Source organism: Elgaria multicarinata, chromosome 13, assembly GCF_023053635.1.
Source record: "Elgaria multicarinata webbii isolate HBS135686 ecotype San Diego chromosome 13, rElgMul1.1.pri, whole genome shotgun sequence".
Lineage (NCBI taxonomy): Eukaryota > Metazoa > Chordata > Lepidosauria > Squamata > Anguidae > Elgaria > Elgaria multicarinata.
In genome coordinates this window covers 21,545,211-21,564,831 of record NC_086183.1, presented here as the reverse complement: position 1 = coordinate 21,564,831, position 19,621 = coordinate 21,545,211, and the positions used below count along the sequence as shown (strand labels likewise).

The following is a 19,621-nucleotide window of genomic DNA, read 5'->3' as shown; positions in this document are numbered from 1 at the left end:
AATTGCATGCAGAAGCCAAGGACTCTATTGACGGGCCTGCAGACCTTGCTAAGCATTTTGCCATTTTTTAAAAAAATCTTGGCGTGTGTATATTTTATGACCTGAGAATATATGACTAACTCCTGTCTTTGCTGCTTCTTTTTGTTCCAGGGAACAAACAACGACGCTAAAATAAATAAATAAATCCTGAATTTCCCCATTGTTCACTATGGGCAGCTGTCGCTTCCGACTATGGAAGAAGGTTCGTTGCTCTCAAGGTCAACCTGGAATCCTGACACTGTGAGAGTCTAACATTTAAAACTCTACATTCCGAAGCAAGCGCAGTGCATGCCGGGCTCTGTGTTCCTTGTTGTGAAGATCAAGAGGGCGAGTGAGAAGCATGCCGGGAGTTGTAGTTCTTTAAAAGCTTAAGGGCCCCAACTCGAGTCACCCAAAGGCATCCGTAGAAGACACGAGCCGCTGTCCCATTCTGTGTTCGTTTGAGGAAAATCCAGACAGATTTTGAATAATAAAACGCTGGTCTGAACCAGTTACTTCTCACCATGCAACGTTTTGGCCAATGGCTTCAGAGTCGAAACTGGGAAATCTTTGGGATTTTCTTTGCAGCATAGCTGAAACTAGCAAAATCAGAGAAAACCTGAACGATCCTATGGTCTTTTAAAGTTTCAGCTTCACCCCACACTGTCTAATTTCAGCCTGGCATCCCATTTTTTGGAGAGGGGGGCAGTAGAGTAGGTCTCTGAGCATACGTAGAGCGCATTTCCCTTTAGCTTACCACCTGTTCCTTATCTGTGAGAAAATCACTGGATAAGTTAGTTTGTTCAAGTTTAAAATCAATAAAATCTCATTTTAAAAAGCAACCTTTAATACGGTTTAAGGGTGGCATATACCTTGCCTTGGGAGAAAGTGGCTTTTCCTTCACTGGCAGTATTTAAACAAATGGCCATCTGTCAGGATTGTGTTTGCATCCTGCATTGAGCATGGGGATGGACTAGATGACCTTAAGATCCCTTCCAACTCTGATTCTATGACATTCTAATAAAGGACTGTTGAGGTTCTGACAATCAATGCACCATTTTTTTAGTCTCACAAATGTGTTCCTTACTTGAAAGCTAATGACTTATTACATTTCTCTCCCGTGAGCAGTGAAGGCCACCTAGACATTTACCTGTTTGCTGTGAGCAGCTGTCTATTCCATAACATTGATTATATTTTAGCAATATTCATCTATTACATGCCAGGATACCTGAGAGAGCGCCTTCTCCCTTACCAACCAGCCTGGTCACTGAGGTCATCCGAGGGCCTGCTCCTGGTGGTTCCACATAGATCCATCCTCCGATTGGAATCCACCAGGGGAAGAGCCTTCAGGGTGGTGGCTCCCCTCCTGTGGAATTCCTTTCCACTGAAGGTCAGGCAGGCGCCAACCTTGTACTCCTTTCGACGCCTCCTGAAAACATCTTTATTCCAAGAAGCCTTTCCTTAATATGCAGCCTTGAATCTGTTTTTGATTCTTTTAAATTTTGTTTTAACTGTTTTATTCTGTTTTTATTTTCATTTTATCTTGTACACTGCTCCGAAATTTTTCAGTGGGGAGCGGTATATAAATATTCTAAATAAATAAATAAATAAATCTAAAATGGACACGATTTCCTTGAGTGTCATTTGAGCATCACATCGGTTAGAACAGTGTTCTTTATATCGTAAGGGCCATCAGGCCTTCCAGTATTCAGTTGGAATTTTTGACATATGTTCTGTGGCTAATAACATTCTTTATCCTGCTTTGATATAATATCCTATTGCTTAGTTCACACATAACAGTATTATTATTATTATTTTTAAAAGTGGGTTATTGTGAATGAGTTGCAAGCGGAAGTGACTATATGGATCTTCTGGTTTGTTATTGGGTTATGATTATGGATCGTCAGAGGAGACACAAGCCAGAGTTCCTGGTTCATGCATCCCGCTAAACAAACCATCAATGGAAAGCTTGTGGTTTGTTTAGCCACTCCCAGCTTGCAACGACAGACATTCTGCCTTGTTCCCGATAACTACGAATTAAAAGAACTGTGGGTTGCTGTGATGAGCGAAACATGCCTTTGTGTGCGCGAATATGAAGGGATCATAGCTCAGCAATGCCTGCTGAATGACTCAGCCACAATGCCTGACACCTTCTCTTAAGAGGAAGGTAGCAGAGAAAGGGGGGGGGGAGAGAAATGAATTTAATTTGTTTAACAGTTAACTCACAGGTAGCCTACTACTTTAAGATGATTACTGTGCAGACATATATCTTAGGGGTGCTGAGCAATGCCAGGTATATCAGCTAGTAAACAAATAAAATAATAAATGATGGGAAAGATCTCTGCTGGAGACCTTGAAAAGCCAATGCAAGTCAGAGGGGACAATATGGGGCAAATCGTCTGACCTGGTGTAAGTCCTCATTCTATGTTCCTAATGTGATCTTAAGACATGGGATATAATATTAAGCTAGTAGATTTCATAACTTCAAGACTAGAAAGATGCTACATCCAGTTTTTTTCAAGGAAGTGGTCAGTACTCATCTTAATCAATAGTGGGATTCTTGATTTCCTTGTTTGAAAACACACTGAGGCAGCAACTTCTTTTTAACTTTCTGGCTGGGTACACACAACACGTTAACCCAACATGGGTTATTGTGTTGTCTGAATGCAGCCTTTTTTCCACAGGGTGGGTTGATGCGTTGTCTGAACATAATGCGTTTTCTGCAGGTGGGTTATCATGTTGTCTTAAAGCCCACAGGCTGGCTTGTTAACCATGCAGTGTGGTTTATTTTCCTCCATCAAGCCACCTTGAGAACCCATGGCTGGTTGTTGTGTTTTTCAGGGTGGGTAACAAGCCACATTGAGCAACCTTGCGGAAAACATACTACGTTCAGACAGCACGATAACACACCCTGTGGAAAAAGCACTGCGTTTAAGACAACATGACAATCCACCTTGGGGGAAAAGTGCTGCGTTCATCCAATACGATGAGCCACAGTTCAACAATAACCCACAACGGGTGAGTTAGCATGGTGTGTGAACCCCCCTCTGTCTGCATTGACATGGGGAGGCTAACACCTGCGTTCACGTACCATCTCATAGCAGATATTTCCTCCGTCAGTCTGCAGCTACTGCATAGAAGCCGTGTGACAGTCTCGTGTCAAAATTGCGTTTTATTTAAAATTATACCAACAAGAATCCAACCCTTTACCGTCTGAGTTGACTGAGCATCTTAAATAAAAAAGTGCATAGAAAATAAACAGGTTTAGAAATTTGTACAAATATTTACATCCTCCTGGGTTTGATGGGGTTTTTTTTCTTTCTTCCTTTTTTCTTTAAACAGAGAATCTAAGCGGGAGGGTTGCGGGAGAACGCAAAATTTTAAAATACAAAATCAAAGAAAATGCTGTTCTCACCCCACGGGGGGGGGGGGGGGGATAGGAAAAATCGGAACTGCAAAGCAGATGGGCACAAATTAGAGGTCCAGGGGAGTCACCCTTCCCACGTTTGCCCCATATCTCTGCTTGTCATAATTTCAAGCTACAAATTCAGAAATGACGGGGACGCTGCCAGGAGCCTCTTCCCACACAAAATGGGCAGCGCTGATGCTCCCTGGAGAGGAGTCAGCTCCACACCTCAAGGAACTGAATGGACGTGTTAGTCCTGCAGCAACCCACGTAGGGAGGTATGGCGAGGTTAAGCTCCGTCCATGCCGCTTGGCACGCCCCCTTGGCATGATTCCAGGGAAGGGCTGGGATAGGGTACGGATCCGAGGCGTTCAGGTGAGGGGCACGTCTTCAGTTGAGGAAGCGGCGGCAACGCTTGGCCCCACAGTTGCACGGTAGCTTGCTGCCGGCATCCTCAATGGGGAACTTGTAGTCGTAGGTGAGCTCCTCGCCACGGAAGATGCGCCGTAGGGCAAAGATGACGATGTGTTTCTGGCCCTCGACGTGGATGACACGCGAGTAGCAGTTGGGCTCACAGGAGTGGTTGATGAAGCGGGCGGCGTTGCCGTGCATGGTGGCGTCCACCACATCAAAGTCGTCGATGCGGAACATGTAGCATCCAATGCCCTGCAAGCGTAGAAAGGAGCGTTCAAAAGGTCCCCAAGACATTTTAGGGAAACATTTTGAGCGGCTTTACTTCTCTGGACCGTTTTACCCGCGTTGCTGTGGCTGTTTTTGTTTTGTGTTTAATTTTTGGCTCTGTCATGTTGCTGCTGCAATTTTTTATATGGCTGGTTTTTAATACAGCGGTCTCGTTCTAAAGTTGTTGGTTTTAGGTTTTTAATTTGTACGCCGTCCAGAGAACTTTGGTTATTGGGTGGCTATAAAATGTAATAAATAAATAAATAAATAAAATAAAATAAACGCAACCAATATAGTCAATAAGTGAGAGTGAAGAGGAAAATGACCAACTTCCCATGTCAACATGACTCGGGTTCCTCCTTCCTTGATCGTCAGACATAATAGAGGTGAACAAAATTATGCCTGGTGTGGAGAAAGTGGGTAGGGAGTCATTTTTCTCCCTCTCTCACAACACTAGAACGCAATGGGGGTCATCCCATGAAGCTATTTAGTGAGAGATTCAGGACAGGTCAAAGGAAGGACTTCTTCACACAGCGCATAGTTAAAACTATGGAATTCACGACCACAAGATGTTGTGACGGCCACTTGGATGGCTTGAAAAGGGGCTTAGAAAATGCTTGGAGGAGAAGGCTATCTCCAAGAATTGGTATATATACACCAGTTGCTGGGGAACATCGGTGGGAGGGTGCTGTTGCACCCATGTCCTGGTTGCGAGTTGCTGGTAAACTGCTTGTTGGCCACTGTGGGAACAGAGTGCTGGACTTGAATGACCCTTGGCCTGCTCCAGCAGAGCACTCCCTTATGTTCTTGTGTGCTTACCTTGCTGTCATAGTACTTTTCACGCTTGTCTGTAAGCACTGAGCGGATGACGATGCCCGAGTATTCAATCACCATCTCGCCTGCATCGATATTACGCTTGCAGAACAGACCCCGGCCGTGGATGGCTGACCTGGGATGAAGAGAAAGTCGCACGCAGCAGTGTTAGCAGCAGGTCAAGCATCAAGAGGGCCGTTCGGCCGTGGGTGAGCTAGGAGGTGCTCCTGGTTTTTCTCAGAGCCATGTATGGAGCAGGGGTGTGTAGGGAAGGTGCCTCTTAAGGAAGCCCTCAAAGAGCCGTGCCAAGAGCTCCTGCTTTGCATGCAGAAGGTCCCGGATTCAATTCCCGGGTATCTCCGGGTAGGCCTCGAAAAGAACCTGGCCTGAAACCCTGTAGAGCTGCTGCCAGTCAGTGCGGACAATACTGAGCAAGATGGGCCTACGGTCCGAGTCGGAATAAGAGAGCTTCCATATGTGCCCATGGCTGCTCTGGATCCCATTACCTGTACACGCCCACAGCTTCCTTGGAGGTTTTCTTCAGGTGCCGAAACCGCATGGCCATGGGTAGCTCCAGGCTGGTGGCTCGCCTAAGGGAGGAAAACGGGCCAGGCTAGACCGAGAAACTGATGGCACAAGGCCAGGTTCAGGACAGGCTATTTGACAGTCCAAACAAACTCGAGAGAAGTTTCTGGGATACATTCCCAGCAAGAATCGCAGGGACAAAAATCACACCCTTTTTAGAATGGAGCTTGGCAGCTTTAAAACTAGTAATGCAGAGAAAGAACAGAGTAGCAGGGGAAATACATCACAATATGTGGGATTGTAGACAAAGAATTCCTTTTGAGGGAAGAATTCCAGTATATTCACTCGGTAGTGGGAATGGTCTGTGAACTCTCTTTGGCCAATGTCATTTTGGACTACTTGTTGCCTGCATGAGTGGCTCTACGATGCCCAGAAGGGCCCCTGTGTTCACCGGGACTCCTTGACAGCCAAAGGCATGATGCTGTACTGTTGAAAGTGGCTTATCACCCTTTAACGAAGAGCCGGTTAGAGGGGCTGATAAGAAAACCGGCTACAAGGAAAGAATTGTTTTGTAATTAAACAGAAACAAGACCTTGGCAAGGAAATATGGACTCCCTTCTTTGAGCGTTTTGGAGAAAACGGATCCCTTTCCAATCCCCTTTGTCCTTAGTCCCAGCTCCAGCAAGACTATTGTACTGATGTGATACAAAAGGTTATTACTGAAGCTACTGAGAATCTTACGGACCAAAGGCCGGGGGTGCAGGACCTCTTTCAGCCCGAGGGCCAGATTCAATTTTGGAGGAACCCTCCAGCTTGCATTCCATTGGTGAGCGAGGCCAAAGGCAAAAGAAGGTAGAGCCAAAATACCAACATATGCTAGGATAATGCTTTTACTGCCAGTAACTAAACCTTAGGAAAGGCGTTTCAGCCTTTTAGAATTGGGAAGAAAAGGAAAGGAACCTCTTGTGCAAGCACTGAGTCATTACTGACTCTTTCGCTTTTGCTGACGTTTTCTTGGCAGGCCTTATAGCGGGGTGGTTTGCCGTTGCCTTCCCCGGCTGTTATTACCTTTCCCCCAGCTAACTGGGTACTCATTTTACCAACCTCGGGAGGATGGAAGGCTGAGTCGACCCGAGCCGGCTGCCTGAAACCAGCTTCCGCTGGGATCGAACTCAGGCCGTGGGGAGAGTTTCAGCTGCAGAAACTGCTGCTTCACCACTCTGCGCCACACGAGGCTCATAGAATTGGGAAACACTGCACAAAACCTGGGGAACCACCAAAGGATTGGCGCGGACAGGGGAGAAGTGAAGGGGTGTGTGGCCACTTGGGGAACTCCGGACAGAGCTGGCTTTGGACGTCCAGGTGGGCTGGATTTGGTCGGCAGGCCTGAGATCCCCCCTGCCTAAGACCCACAGGCTGAAGAGGAGAGGGTGCCACTTTTTAACCCCTGCATGGCTCATGTCCCATCAAATTACCATAAAACTCTCCGGGTACAAAACTTTCCCAGGCTATGTATACCAAGGGACAAAGAGTAAAGACGGACCAGGTGGAGTTCACTCCAACTCCAGGACAATGACAGCCAGGAGTGTCCTCCTACCTGGTGGATTTGAGCTGTACTTCATCCTCCTCTTCGTCATAGGGGCCTCCCTCGGGAAGTACACGATGTTGGGATGCCAGGAAGTTGAACATGTCGAAGGTGCACTTCCTGAAGAAGAAGGGGAAGGAAGTCTGGCTGCTTACCTGTACCCGAAATGAGCTCCGCGCAGAGTCCATCCGTGTGATGCCGAGAAGCCACGAAGAAGAACTATCCGCTTTAAAACCACACTGGACCCCCTGCCCGCCCCTCTTTCGAACTCCAGCTGGCTCCTGCTTTCTCATCTCCTTGTTAAAGGACCCTTTAACACCCCAAGGAGGCCACTGAGGACCAGGAAAACCCTTCTACACTTTAACCCAGAGATGGTGCGGCCTTCACCGCACGGATGCGATCATGAAAATCCACGCACATCCCAAGGTGTTCCTTTTTTAAAAAGGCAAAGCCATTCCCCCACCTGACGTAGACCTCGGCTCGGGCGCAGCCGTGAGGGTTGAGTGGCAGCTCCTCCTCCTCGCCTTCATGCTGGTGGTATCGGAACTTGTACTTGTGGCAGGCCTTGGCGCCGTGCAGCTGTTCCACCAGGAAGATGACAGCGTCGTGATGCATCCCCAGCATACGCACCCCATTCATTCCTGCCAGAAAAGTAGGTAGTAGGAGCCTCAAGAAGGCATACCTGAAAATCCAGCCCCACCCCACAAAGCCTGGCAACAGAATCCAGAGAAGCAGTTTGTAGCTGTTTTCATCAGCACCACGCTCTGATCTGCATCTGAGAAGCCAGGAGGGGCTGGCCTGGGAATTGTCAAGCGCCTCCACCCCCTCACCCCCGCTTCGGTACTTCCATTACCTGCAAAGGACAGGTGCTTGAGCCGGGCGTTGGTGCGGGCCTCTTGAACCTTCTCAATCACTGCTTTCCAGGCTCCTGGATGTGGAGAACGCACAGGTGATTTACTCTGGAAGAGTCAGATATCCGACTCCAAACATTAAAAAAAAAATCAGCAACAGAAATGTGCATTGGGGCAAAGGAAGATCCACAGCACTGCTGCTCTCCAGAGACCCTTTCAGGGCTCCCTGAAAAAGGCGTAGCTCAGAAGTTTGGGATTTGTATTCCAGCTGTTGTGGCCAGACTAGGTCGGATGGAAGCTGAAGTCCCAAACCTCTGGAGGGCACCAGTTTGGGGAAGGTTAGCGTAGCATGATTGCAGCTGATACCCAAGAGAAAAGTAAGAAAAATCCCTCGGTATGTATCACTCCTTCCGCCAGCCGCACCACAGCTAGGAGATGGCTGGACCAAAGGAACGTCACTGGTGCTCTTCTCCTCCTCACCGTCAATGCTGTCAGCCTGCACGTTGAAGCCATCCTCGCTGGTGATCTCGAAGCACAGGTGGGGCTGCGTTTTGCGGGGCATCTCGTTCTCTTTGTCCTCCTGGTTCAGGTTGTCCTCGTCTGAGCTGGTGAGATCCCCTGGGGGCAAAAACAACAATGGGAGGCCCAAAGCCGTGCAAACTCTGCTGTTTGGTTACCAGCTGTGCGAAGGAGGGGGGCAATTTTAGGAAAAAGCAACTGAGCTACCAGTGACATGAAGAGGGGGGTGCTCCCTTAGGAGGAGTGGGATTGAGCCATAGATACAACCAGTCCATGTTGAGGCAGGAAGAGGAACGTAAAAAGGAAAGCTCGACAACCTTCAATGTGTGGACCAAACCATCATCCCATCTACAACAGGAAGTTGTAGCCAGAGTCCTTAAATTGGGGCAGTGGGGGATACCTTGTCAGGGCCAGCCCTCGCCCCTCGTGTGTACTGCACCATAATACACACAGAGACGTACGTGAGTATGTCCCACTAAACGTTAAGGTAATCTGTAAGCAGAATTTTGTAACCCAGCAAGCTTATTTACTCAGGTAATGTTTATCTATTTACAGACTTGAAATATTGTACATCTGAGGAAGTCTGAAATGACGAAACGGGAAAGATAACAGGAATCCTGTTATAATAATTAATAACTTAGTACATTAAAAATATTCAGTCTGTTGTTATAATTTTATTGTCAAGGTATTATAAAAAAGCAACTATTTGCCTTATGTCTTGCCATCCTTATAATTTTGTATGTTTGAATTGTTCTATTTGATGTTTTGTTGTTGTTTATTCGTTCAGTCGCTTCCGACTCTTCGTGACTTCATGGACCAGCCCACGCCAGAGCTTTCTGTCGGCTGTCGCCACCCCTAGCTCCCCCAAGGTCAAGTCTGTCACACCTCCAGAATATCATCCATCCATCTTGCCCTCGGTCGGCCCCTCTTCCTTTTGCCTTCCACTTTCCCTAGCATCAGCCTCTTCTCCAGGGTATCCTGTCTTCTCATTATGTGGCCAAAGTACTTCAGTTTTGCCTTTAATACCATTTCCTCAAGTGAGCAGTCTGGCTTTATTTCCTGGAGTATGGACTGGTTTGATCTTCTTGCAGTCCAAGGCACTCTCAGCATTTTCCTCCAACACCACAGTTCAAAAGCATCTATCTTCCTTCACTCAGCTTTCCTTATGGTCCAGCTCTCGCAGCCATAGGTTACTACGGGGAATACCATTGCTTTAACTATGCGGACCTTTGTTGTCAGTGTGGTTTCTCTGCTCTTAACTATTTTATCAAGATTTGTCATTGCTCTCCTCCCAAGAAGTAAACGTCTTCTGATTTCCTGGCTGCAGTCGGCGTCTGCAGTAATCTTTGCGCCCAGAAATACAAAGTCTGTCACTGCCTCCACGTTTTCTCTCTCTATTTGCCAGTTATCAATCAAGCTGGTTGCCATAATCTTGGGTTTTTTGAGGTTTAACTGCAACCCAGCTTTTGCACTTTCTTCTTTCACCTTTGTCATAAGGCTCTTCAGCTCCTCCTCGCTTTCAGCCATCAATAATTATATAAAATAGAAGTCATTATTTTGACTCTTTATACTACTACTGTCTGATTTAACTGTTAAATTTGTTATGCAGTTGTGTGCCTGTTGGCATTCCTTATAATTGGTTCTTATCAACTGCAGCCTTCGTGTGTTTTGGATTAGCAGAATTAGGCATACACTCCTCTATTTGGAATTTGGAAGGGGTGCCCTTTTTAAAAAAGAGAAAAAAAGAAAAATGTGCCCATGTATTGTGGTTTATTTATTATATCTGTATCCTGCTGTTTCTCTAAAGAGTTCAAAATCTGCCTAGATTTAATAAATAGTCAAAAGAGTTTCAGTCGCATGATCAGAGCGGACAGATACAAGAACCATTTTGACAGTTTTAAAGGGGGGAGAAGGGAGTCTTCTGAAAGATGTAGGGACCAATTCCTTTTAATTTATTACACTGACAGATGGCAGGAGCAATTACTTTTAATTTATCCGAGTTGAAGAGCTTGGGGGAGGATGCATGATTCTTCCTTCCCCCACATTTTTTTTATCCACACAACAACCCTGTGAAGTAGGTTAGGCTGAGAGAGAAGGATTGGCCCAAGTTCATCCAGTAAGTCTCACGTTTCAGTGGGGATTTGAACTCAGATCTCACTGGCCCTAGCCCAATGTTGTAGCTGCTACACTGGGCTAGTTCTCAATTTTACATGCACTCTGAATAGGTCAAGTATGGCTGTTTTATCCTGGCATGTGTGTCCCAAGAACCGGCCCACGGCCTCCCAGCTTAACACTGACCACCCCATCTCCAACACAGAGGTGGGGCAGGCAGAGATTCCGGTTACCTGCATATCTGTGCCAGACCGGTTCCAGTACAGGCTCCTGGTTCTGCTCTGGGGTTGCGGGACGGGAGTGCAATGCTATCAAGGAGGGGGAGTGCTCCATCGGAGACCTGCGGGGGCACAGAAAAGGAGGGTTGAGAGCATGCAGACAGGCAAGAACTGAGATCCTGGGCAGCCCCAACCCAACACTCACAGCTCGTTCTCGCCGACAGCGCCCGGCTCCTCTTTGAGCGCGTCCAGGTCTAGGACACCCTTGGCTGTGGGAGTCTTCATCCGCACCCTCCCGATGCTGCAGGGCAAAACAGCCATGTTAAGGCGCAAGCACACAGCCACACTCTTCCATCATGCCTGGGTCCAGCTCCAGCTGAGAGCCCCCTCCCTCCTGCTACCAACTGTCTCTGCAGAGGCCATCAGTGGGGGAGGAAGCAGCAGCCAGGCACCTCTCCATCGTGCCTGGGTCCAGCTCCAGCTGAGAGCCCCCTCCCTCCTGCTACCAACCATCTCTGCAGAGGCCACCAGTGAGGGAGGAAGCAGCAGCCAGGCACCTCTCCATCGTGCCTGGGTCCAGCTCCAGCTGAGAGCCCCCTCCCTCCTGCTACCAACTGTCTCTGCAGAGACCATCAGTAGGGGAGGAAGCAGCAGCTAGGCACCTCTCCATCGTGCCTGGGTCCAGCTCCAGCTGAGAGCCCCCTCCCTCCTGCTGCCAATTGTCAACTGTCACTGCTGAACTTTGAAACTAAGATTGTAGTGCCTGAATTTCCTTTCCTTTTCCCTCCCTCCTCCCTCCCAATCCCCTTTCCTTTTGTGTCATGTCTTTTAGATTGTAAGCCTGTGGGCAGGGACTGTCAAGAAATACGTTTGTAAGCTGCCGTGAGAGCCTTTTTTGGCTAAATGGCAGCATAAAAATTCTTAAATAAATAAATAAAACAAATAAGGGACACAGCTGGGGGTGGGGGGGCTCCGGAGGAAACAAGAACAAAGCTTCCTTTTGCAAGAAGGGAGACTGTACGGAAGCTAACCGGACACGGCCCGGCGCAGTCATCATCAACCTCTCGTGTGGCTGCAGGAGTCTAAGGCTAGAGACAGACAGTAGTTGGGCCTGAACAGATCTCCATGCTAGAAGATGGCACAACTGGAGGAAGTCGACTGAGCACAAGCTCCGTGAGCTGTGGTCAATCCACAACCCCTGGCCCCATGATTCAGCCTACCCATAGCTATCCTGCTGCCCCAGTCCTTCAGATAACATTAACCCATGAGGCCGCACCATGTAGCATTACGCTTTGACCAGCGGGATCCTGTCTTCAGAAGATCAGCACAGCCAGGACCAGCCACAGGACTGCCTTAGTGCAGTGCAACGTTTCCCTCACAGAATCATATGGGGGTGAGAGGGGTGTAGGCCAAGGATGGGCAGATAGCAGATCTCCAGCTGTTTTGAATTTCAGTTCCCAGCTTTCCTGCTGGCAGGGGCTTCTGGGAGTTGGGAGTCCCAAACATCTGGAGATCTACCTTCTGCCACCTAATCCAACCTCCAGCTCAATGCAGGAAATCTAGAGCTAGGGTATCCCTAACCGATGGCTGTCCAGATTCTGCTTGAGGATTTCGAGAGAGGGAGAGGCTCCCCCAGCCCCCCCCGGTCCCAAAACCAAGTAATTGGTTCCATTGTTGAACTGCTCTGACCAGTAAAAGGTCTTGGCTCTTTATACTCCATCCCACCTCCACAGTTTCCACAGGCTCTGCCTGTAGCTCCACAATGTGTGTTTTTTTGAAAAAAATCATACACATATGGGGGTGGCAGCTGGGCTCTCCGCAAACCACACATATATGTATGTTCCTCTGATGCTTTAACAGCAACACTGCACAATACTCCAACGAAGAAACAAAGCCCTATGAAGAGAGACTGAAAGAACTGGGCATCTTTAGCCTGGAGAAGAGAAGATTGAGGGGAGACATGATAGCACTCTTCAATAACCTGAAAGGTTGCCACATGGAGGAGGGCCAGGATCTCTTCTCGATCCTCCCAGAGTGCAGGACACGGAATCATGGGGCTCAAGTGACAGGAAGCCAGATTCCCGCTGGACATCAGGAAAAACTTCTTGACTGTTAGAGCAGTACGACAATGGAACCAATGACCTAAGGAGGTGGTGGGCTCTCCCACACTAGAGGCCTTCAGGAGGCAGATGGACAGCTATCTGTCAGGGATGCTTTAAGGTGGATTCCTACACTGAGCAAGGGGTTGGACTCGATGGTCTTATAGGCTCCTTCCAACTCTACTATTCTGTAATTCTATGAAGAGTTCCAAGGACAACTCGGTGGGAATTCAAACCACGGGAAACTAATTGTAGAACGTGGGTTTGGTTTTGTTCTTTAAAAAAAGCTCGATGGGTGTAAACATGAGAATGGAGAGGTGGGGGACGGGACGGGACGGGGGACGGGGAGGGGGGACACCCACCCACCCAACCTGTACTTACCCAGAGCCCACCGAACTGCCCGAAATACAATTATTAGCCAAGTGGTCAGGAGTCACTGTTGGCGATATGGGCAACAACTCCTCCTCGCTGGCCCCGTCCAGCTTCACCTTCTTGACAGGCACGTTTCCGACAAAGGTGGAGACTCGCTTGACCCGGATGGCCGGGCGGGGGCCAGGCAAGGACATCAAGCCGGGAATGCTGAGCACGCCGGAATTGACGGCCACGGGCTGAAGGAGGCAAGTCTGTTGGAGCCCCAACGAAGGCGTCACCAGAGCTGGGGCCCCCAACGCCAACTGCCCGCTGCCCACAGTCTGAGGAGAGGCGCCCACGACGTTCATCATGGGCACCATGCTCAGCACCGGACCCCGGATGGTCCAAGTGGGCAAGGGGCTAGGGCCCAGGCCCAGGGGCGCCCGCAAGATGACCGTGCCGAGGCTGGGGGCGGGCGCAGGGGGCGGCAGCGGCTGCGCCGGATTGGCCTTGGCCTTGTAGCTGGAGGCCTGCTCCCCTTCCTGAGCGTTCAACCCGCCTTCCTCGCCCTGCACTTTCACGCACACCTGCCCCAGCTTGTTCACGAGAATGATCCGGGAGCCGGGCTTCTGCCCGTCGGGGCTTAGCACCTTCACCTCGGGGGCGCCCGGCAGCTGGGCGCAACTGAGGGTTAGCGAGGGGGCCAGCTCTGGAGCGGGGCTGGGCTGGGCCGACTCCATGCCGTTGAGGCTGGCCGAGGTAGGGGGCGCCGGGGGCAGCGGCACCGGACTGAGGCAGGAAGGAGGCAGCGGGGCTTTGCTCTCGGGCGCGTCCAGGTTCTTCAGCACAAAGTCCACGATGTCGGAAGGCAAGTCCTCGGGGGCGGGGGCGGGGCCCGCCAGCTCTCGCTCGGCCTGCTTGCCCTTGGCGGAAGGGTGGCCCCCCGCCGCGTCGGCCTCGCTGTCGGTGCCGTCGTCGATGCCGTCCAGCTGGTGGATGTGGGGCAGGGGGAGGTCCAGCGGGTACGGCGGCAGGGGCGGCTCCCGCGTCACCACCGTGCGCGGGAAGCGGAAGTAGCGGCCCGCCTCACCTTCCTCCTCGCTCTCGCCGTCCCCCAGCCCGTCCAACTGGGGCAGGCCCAGGCTGGGCGAGGGGGGCTCCGTCCGCGGCCTGCCCAGCTCCTCCTCCTCCTCCTCCTCTTCTTCCTCCTGGAAGGGCTCGTCGAGGAGGCTGTCGTCGAATTCCAAGTCGGAGACGTTGAGCTCAAACGCCAGCTCCGGCGGCACCGGCGGGGGCGAGGGAGGAGGGGGTGAGGTAGCTAGGGGCGGCTGCCCCTCAGTCCCGGCTGAGGTAGAAGGATGCCTGAAGCCGCTCCCAGCCGGGGGGTGGTCTGGGAGGGGCGGCATTGCCCTGAGAGAGGTGCTGGGGGGGCTAGTCCTGTTCGCCGTGGCTTGGGGCGGGTGCGGGGAGCGGCGGGTGCGGGGGGCGCTGCTAGGCGACAGGGGGCTGAGGCGTTGAGTGCGGCGGGGAGGGGGGAAGTCTGGGTCGCCCACAGTCAGGATGTGGTGGGACATGGACGACGCGCTCCCTGCAGGAAGGCGGGAGAAAGGGAAAAAAAATAAGAATATGTCACAGAGAGAGAGAGAGAGAAACAGACAGCAGTAGTCACATTGGAATTGCTTCTCACTAGCAGTCTCCCTTCCTTCCTAGATCCTGCTTGTATACCACTAAGGGTGCAGCCCTATCGGGAAGGCTGTAAGCCTCTGAACTTGGAGTTTTACGGCCATCCAATGCAGAGCCACCATTCGCCTCCTGCTTTGGATTTCACTTAGATGTGTGGGGAGTGGGATGGAAGGAGGCTGGGGAGTCCTGGGGATACCGCCTACCCAGTCCTCTCCCCACCTACCGGCAGGCCCCTTTCCCTTCCTCTCCGAGGTTTCCTTTGCGACCTCAGAGAGGTAAGCCTGTGCAGTTCTCTCTACCCCGGCTGCGAGGGGAAGGTGGAAGTGGCAGGGAGCTTGGATTCCTGGCTCTGAGGTTGGAGCGCTGTTTCTGACCTCGGATCCAAGAATCTGAACTATACTGTGCCCCCCCACCTGGACTCTCTCTGAGGGCCACAGGATTGCTCTCTTAATATCCTGAAATTTCTAAGTGGTTCGCGATACAACGTTACAGAGGCACCCCCTCCTATTCCATTGCGGCAGTTTACAACCTATTTTTGTTAGAAAGTAACTAAAATAAAATAATAGACCCTGTCTCCCAAAGTGACTCAGACAACACCTACTGCAGATGTACATTTGTTTACTGATTTATAGCAGTACTTAGAGACCACCTTTTAAGATGTAGTCCTATCAAACAGTTCACAGCAATAAAGGAAAAACATAAAATACAATACAACCACGTTCATAAAAAAGGGAGCGCAGCACAAAAATTCTATTGTATAACACAGGTCTGCTTACAAGAAAACCAACAATGAAAAAAAGAGCCCAGAACGATTAGGAAGCTTTCCCCGCAACAATGTGAAGAGCAGTTCTGCTGGATCGGAACCGAGGCCTAGTCCAGCGGCCTCTTTGTTTCAATGGCCAACCAGATGCTGATGGGAAGCCCCACAAGCAGGACATGTCCAAGAGCACCCCCAAACACACACCCCCGGTTGTTCCCCAGAGAACAACAGCTGCTGACAAGACCTCTCCTCTTCCAAGAATCCCTCTAATCCCCTTTGGAAGGGATCTAAGATAGGGACCCCATCACCAGTGCATTCCGTGCATTTAATTAGGCTTGGGGAAGGACTTCCCTTTTGACTATCCTGAATTCACTCTACATGCAATCCACGGACTGCATTTGCGCATAACACTAAGCCAGTTTAGGTTCATCGCGGTCGGTTGCTTTCGCCACAACCCGCCTCACAAACGAACAAACAGTGAAAACAGGCCGCTGGACTAGATATATCTCTGGGATGATCCTGCAGGGCTCTTCTTTTTTTCAATTCCTGCACACCGTGCGAAATTTTTAAAACCTTTTTTCTCCCTTCACTTACTCGGTGAATTGCTCTTTGTTGGGCCAGAAGGGATCCCGTTTTCTGTTCAGCAGTTAGTTTTGTTAAGAGGCCGATGTTGAAAAGGCGTGTGTGATGTGTGTGTGTGTGTCACATGCCAAGATTACAACTCCATTCTCTCTTCACTCCACATCCCCTAATGTGACTTCTCAGGAATGTCCCTTATTAGAACCACTAATTTCCCATTAGCCCTCTTTTACCCCAGGAGCTGGGTAGACTAGGGGACCTGGCTTTGGCCCAGGGCCATCCTGTTGCTGACCTTCATTTTAGACTCTGTGTGCCCCACCCGCTGCAGGTGCCCACTTAAAGTTACTCACCAGGAGAAGGCAGTGGGCGGGACGACACCCCACTGATGGGCCGCCGAGTCGGGGAGTAGTTGGGCACTTTGATGCGAGCGCCGGAGAGAGATTTGGGCTTGGAAGCAGCCGGCTCCGGGGGTGGCAGGGGCCCTGGGTTCTGTGCTGGAGAGTGACGCTCCACGGGCGGCAGTGGAAGGGGCGCGTCCTGAAGGCGCTTTTCTCCGAGGTTCAGATCTGAAAACAAGGTGTCAAGAGACAGAACATGGACCTGTGACCGTCGTCATGGGGCTCTGGGCCGAGTCAAGAAAGCAGGAAACCTAGGAAGCGGCCTCATACTGGGTCAGACTATTTGTCCTTCTGGTCCAGTGGCAGAAAATTCAAGCCCCTCCAGGTGTTTTGGCCTATAGCTTCCATCAGCCCTTGCCAGTATAACTAATGGAGAGGGAGGACGGGCGCTGTTTGCTGAACATCTGGAGGTCCACAAGTGGGCCCCCAGATCTAGTCCATTATTGCAGCTTTCTCCAACCTGGTGCCCTCCAGATGTGTTGGACTACAACTCCCAGGATTTGTATAACTCCTGGGAGCTGTAGTCCAACCCATCTGGAGGGCATTAGGGTGGGGAAGGCTGCATTATTATCTATCCCTAACTGGCAGTGGTTCTCCAGGGTCTCAGCTAGAGACCTTTTCCCCATCACACCTGCTACACGGACCTTTTAACTGGGACTGAACCAGAGACCCTTTGCATACAAGGCACGTGCTCAGCTACTGAGCTATCGTCCCTGCCCCAAATCCCATGACCACCGTTTTAACAGTAAGAGACATGCAAAAAGGCAGCACGACAGAGAAGCTGCACGTCATCCATCAACCTCGCGTGGCTGTCCAGCGCCTGCATGTCCAAGGGAAGCTTCTGTGGAACCCTGCAGTTAAAAAGCCTCCTAGTCACGCCCGCCCACACCAGGTGGGGGAGGGATGAGATGACCCTGTCCAAAACCAGGCGACATAAAAGACCCAGACTCGACTTACCTGCAGGGACAGCAGGGCTGTGCACGATGGTGTGGTTCTCTTCCTGCACTCCCAACGCATCTGGCTCCTCTTGGCTCAGCTTTGGCCGGTACTCCAGGATGCGGCATTTATACCAGCACCACTTGCGGGCATCCACCGTGCTCCAATAAACCCGAGAACACCTGGGGGCACAGGAGACAAACCGCAGGCTCGTGAGAACGGAAGGGACGCCAGGTCCCCCGTCTTTTTGGGCATATTTTTAAAGATTTATAGGAGCCAATTTTTGGTCAAATAATTACTGTTAGATCCAATTCTTGGGCTCAAGGTGGCAATAGTCCCAACAGGTATATGGCAATCAATATTTGTTTTTGTTTCTGCTTTTCAGGTCCTACTGGAAATTCATGTATTTGGGGCAAAAAAACACATTTTTTAAAAAAATCTGTATAAAAATCCTTTCCCCACTGATGAAGACCTTGGGGTCGAAACACGTTTGGGATTAGTGTTTGTTGTATGTTTGTAAATTTTATATATATGTGTGTGTTTTATGATTAAATACATTTTCTACGGACACACGAATTTATTTCAACAGGCATAGAAGCTCCACTTGAATTTGACACATTGTTTCTAATCAGTTTCCTTAAACCTATTTTGTTCTTTGAATCGTTTTTGGTTTAAGGTAAAACTTTTCTATTAGATTGGTACAGCAGGACGCAACGTCACTCCCTCACTGCTTTGTGCAAGTCTCATTGACTACTATCTCCAGGTGCAGTTACAGGTACCAGCCGGTAAGCATTCAAGCAGCTACTGTGCAATTTTATTTATTTATTGCATAAATAAATAAAATCTATTTTATTTATATTTATATCCTGCCTTTTTTTCCTCCAAGGAACCCAAAGCAGCGTACATAATCCTCCTCCTCCTCTTCACTTTATCCTCACAACAACCCTGTGAGATGGGCCGGGCTGAGAGTCTGTGACTGGCCCAAAGTCACCCAGTGGGTTTCCATGGCCAAGGCGGGGCGGGGACGGGGACGGACTAGAATCCGGAACTCCCGAATTCCCAGGCCAACACTTTAGCCACTACGCCACACTGGCTCTCATAGCACAGGCTGAGTGAGCCAGCCAACACACACACACTATCCCCATGCCTCTTTATTTGGATCCACAGCTCCAGGCAAAGTGGGGACTAGAACCCAGATTGGAATGGGGAGAGGGAGGTTAAGCCCTTCACTTCTCTCGAGCTACCCTGCCGGCAAGTATTAGAGGGTGGTGTAAAGGGCAAATTAATCCACGCTAAGCGAACGCTTGCTCCAGTGTCTCTCTCTCTCTCCTGCTGGATCTTTCCTACCCATCAGAGCGAACGGGTTTAGACTAAACGACCTTTTAGAAAACTCTCTTTCAGCCCCATATGCCTGCGTCACTTTCACTAGCCACAGCGCTCAATCGGCCAACAGGAGCCTGTGATTAAAACAGGAAGGCAAGCAGGCAGCCTTTGCTCCTGGAGGCTTTATTTGGATATGCAAAGCATGGGAAATAGCAGCAATCACAATGGAAAAGCCACTGGAGGTATTTTAAAAACAAACTACATTGAGATGACAAAAGGGTCAACGTCTCAATTCGTATTAAGCACTTTAAAAACATGCAAAATAGTTAAGAGCAGAGGCACCACACTGACAACAAAGGTCCGCATAGTTAAAGCAATAGTATTCCCCGTAGTAACCTATGGCTGCGAGAGCTGGACCGTAAGGAAGGCTGAGCGAAGGAAGATAGATGCTTTTGAACTGTGGTGTTGGAGGAAAATCCTGAGAGTGCCTTGGACTGCAAGAAGATCAAACCAGTCCATACTCCAGGAAATAAAGCCAGACTGCTCACTTGAGGGAATGGTATTAAAGGCAAAACTGAAGTACTTTGGCCACATAATGAGAAGACAGGATACCCTGGAGAAGAGGCTGATGCTAGGGAAAGGGGAAGGCAAAAGGAAGAGGGGCCGACCAAGGGCAAGATGGATGGATGATATTCTGGAGGTGACAGACTTGGACCTTGGGGGAGCTAGGGGTGGCGACAGCCAACAGAAAGCTCTGGCGTGGG

General features: G+C 49.9%; 1 protein-coding gene across 2 annotated transcripts in view; it reads right to left on the bottom strand.

The window, feature by feature from the left end:
* Window positions 1-3,175: 3,175 nt before the first annotated feature.
* Window positions 3,176-19,621, bottom strand: part of KMT2B (lysine methyltransferase 2B) — a 74,908-nt gene continuing 58,462 nt past the window's right edge. For both annotated transcript variants that reach the window (XM_063140680.1, XM_063140681.1), the window contains exons 26-37: window positions 17,556-17,716; window positions 16,551-16,766; window positions 13,209-14,766; window positions 10,934-11,029; window positions 10,744-10,850; window positions 8,360-8,497; window positions 7,882-7,956; window positions 7,492-7,669; window positions 7,041-7,148; window positions 5,425-5,508; window positions 4,925-5,054; window positions 3,176-4,090 (exon numbers count right to left, since the gene is read on the bottom strand). In XM_063140680.1, the coding sequence (XP_062996750.1) occupies window positions 3,815-4,090; window positions 4,925-5,054; window positions 5,425-5,508; window positions 7,041-7,148; window positions 7,492-7,669; window positions 7,882-7,956; window positions 8,360-8,497; window positions 10,744-10,850; window positions 10,934-11,029; window positions 13,209-14,766; window positions 16,551-16,766; window positions 17,556-17,716 (3,127 nt within the window). In that variant the 3' untranslated portion in view covers window positions 3,176-3,814. The remainder of the gene's footprint in view (window positions 4,091-4,924; window positions 5,055-5,424; window positions 5,509-7,040; window positions 7,149-7,491; window positions 7,670-7,881; window positions 7,957-8,359; window positions 8,498-10,743; window positions 10,851-10,933; window positions 11,030-13,208; window positions 14,767-16,550; window positions 16,767-17,555; window positions 17,717-19,621) is intronic.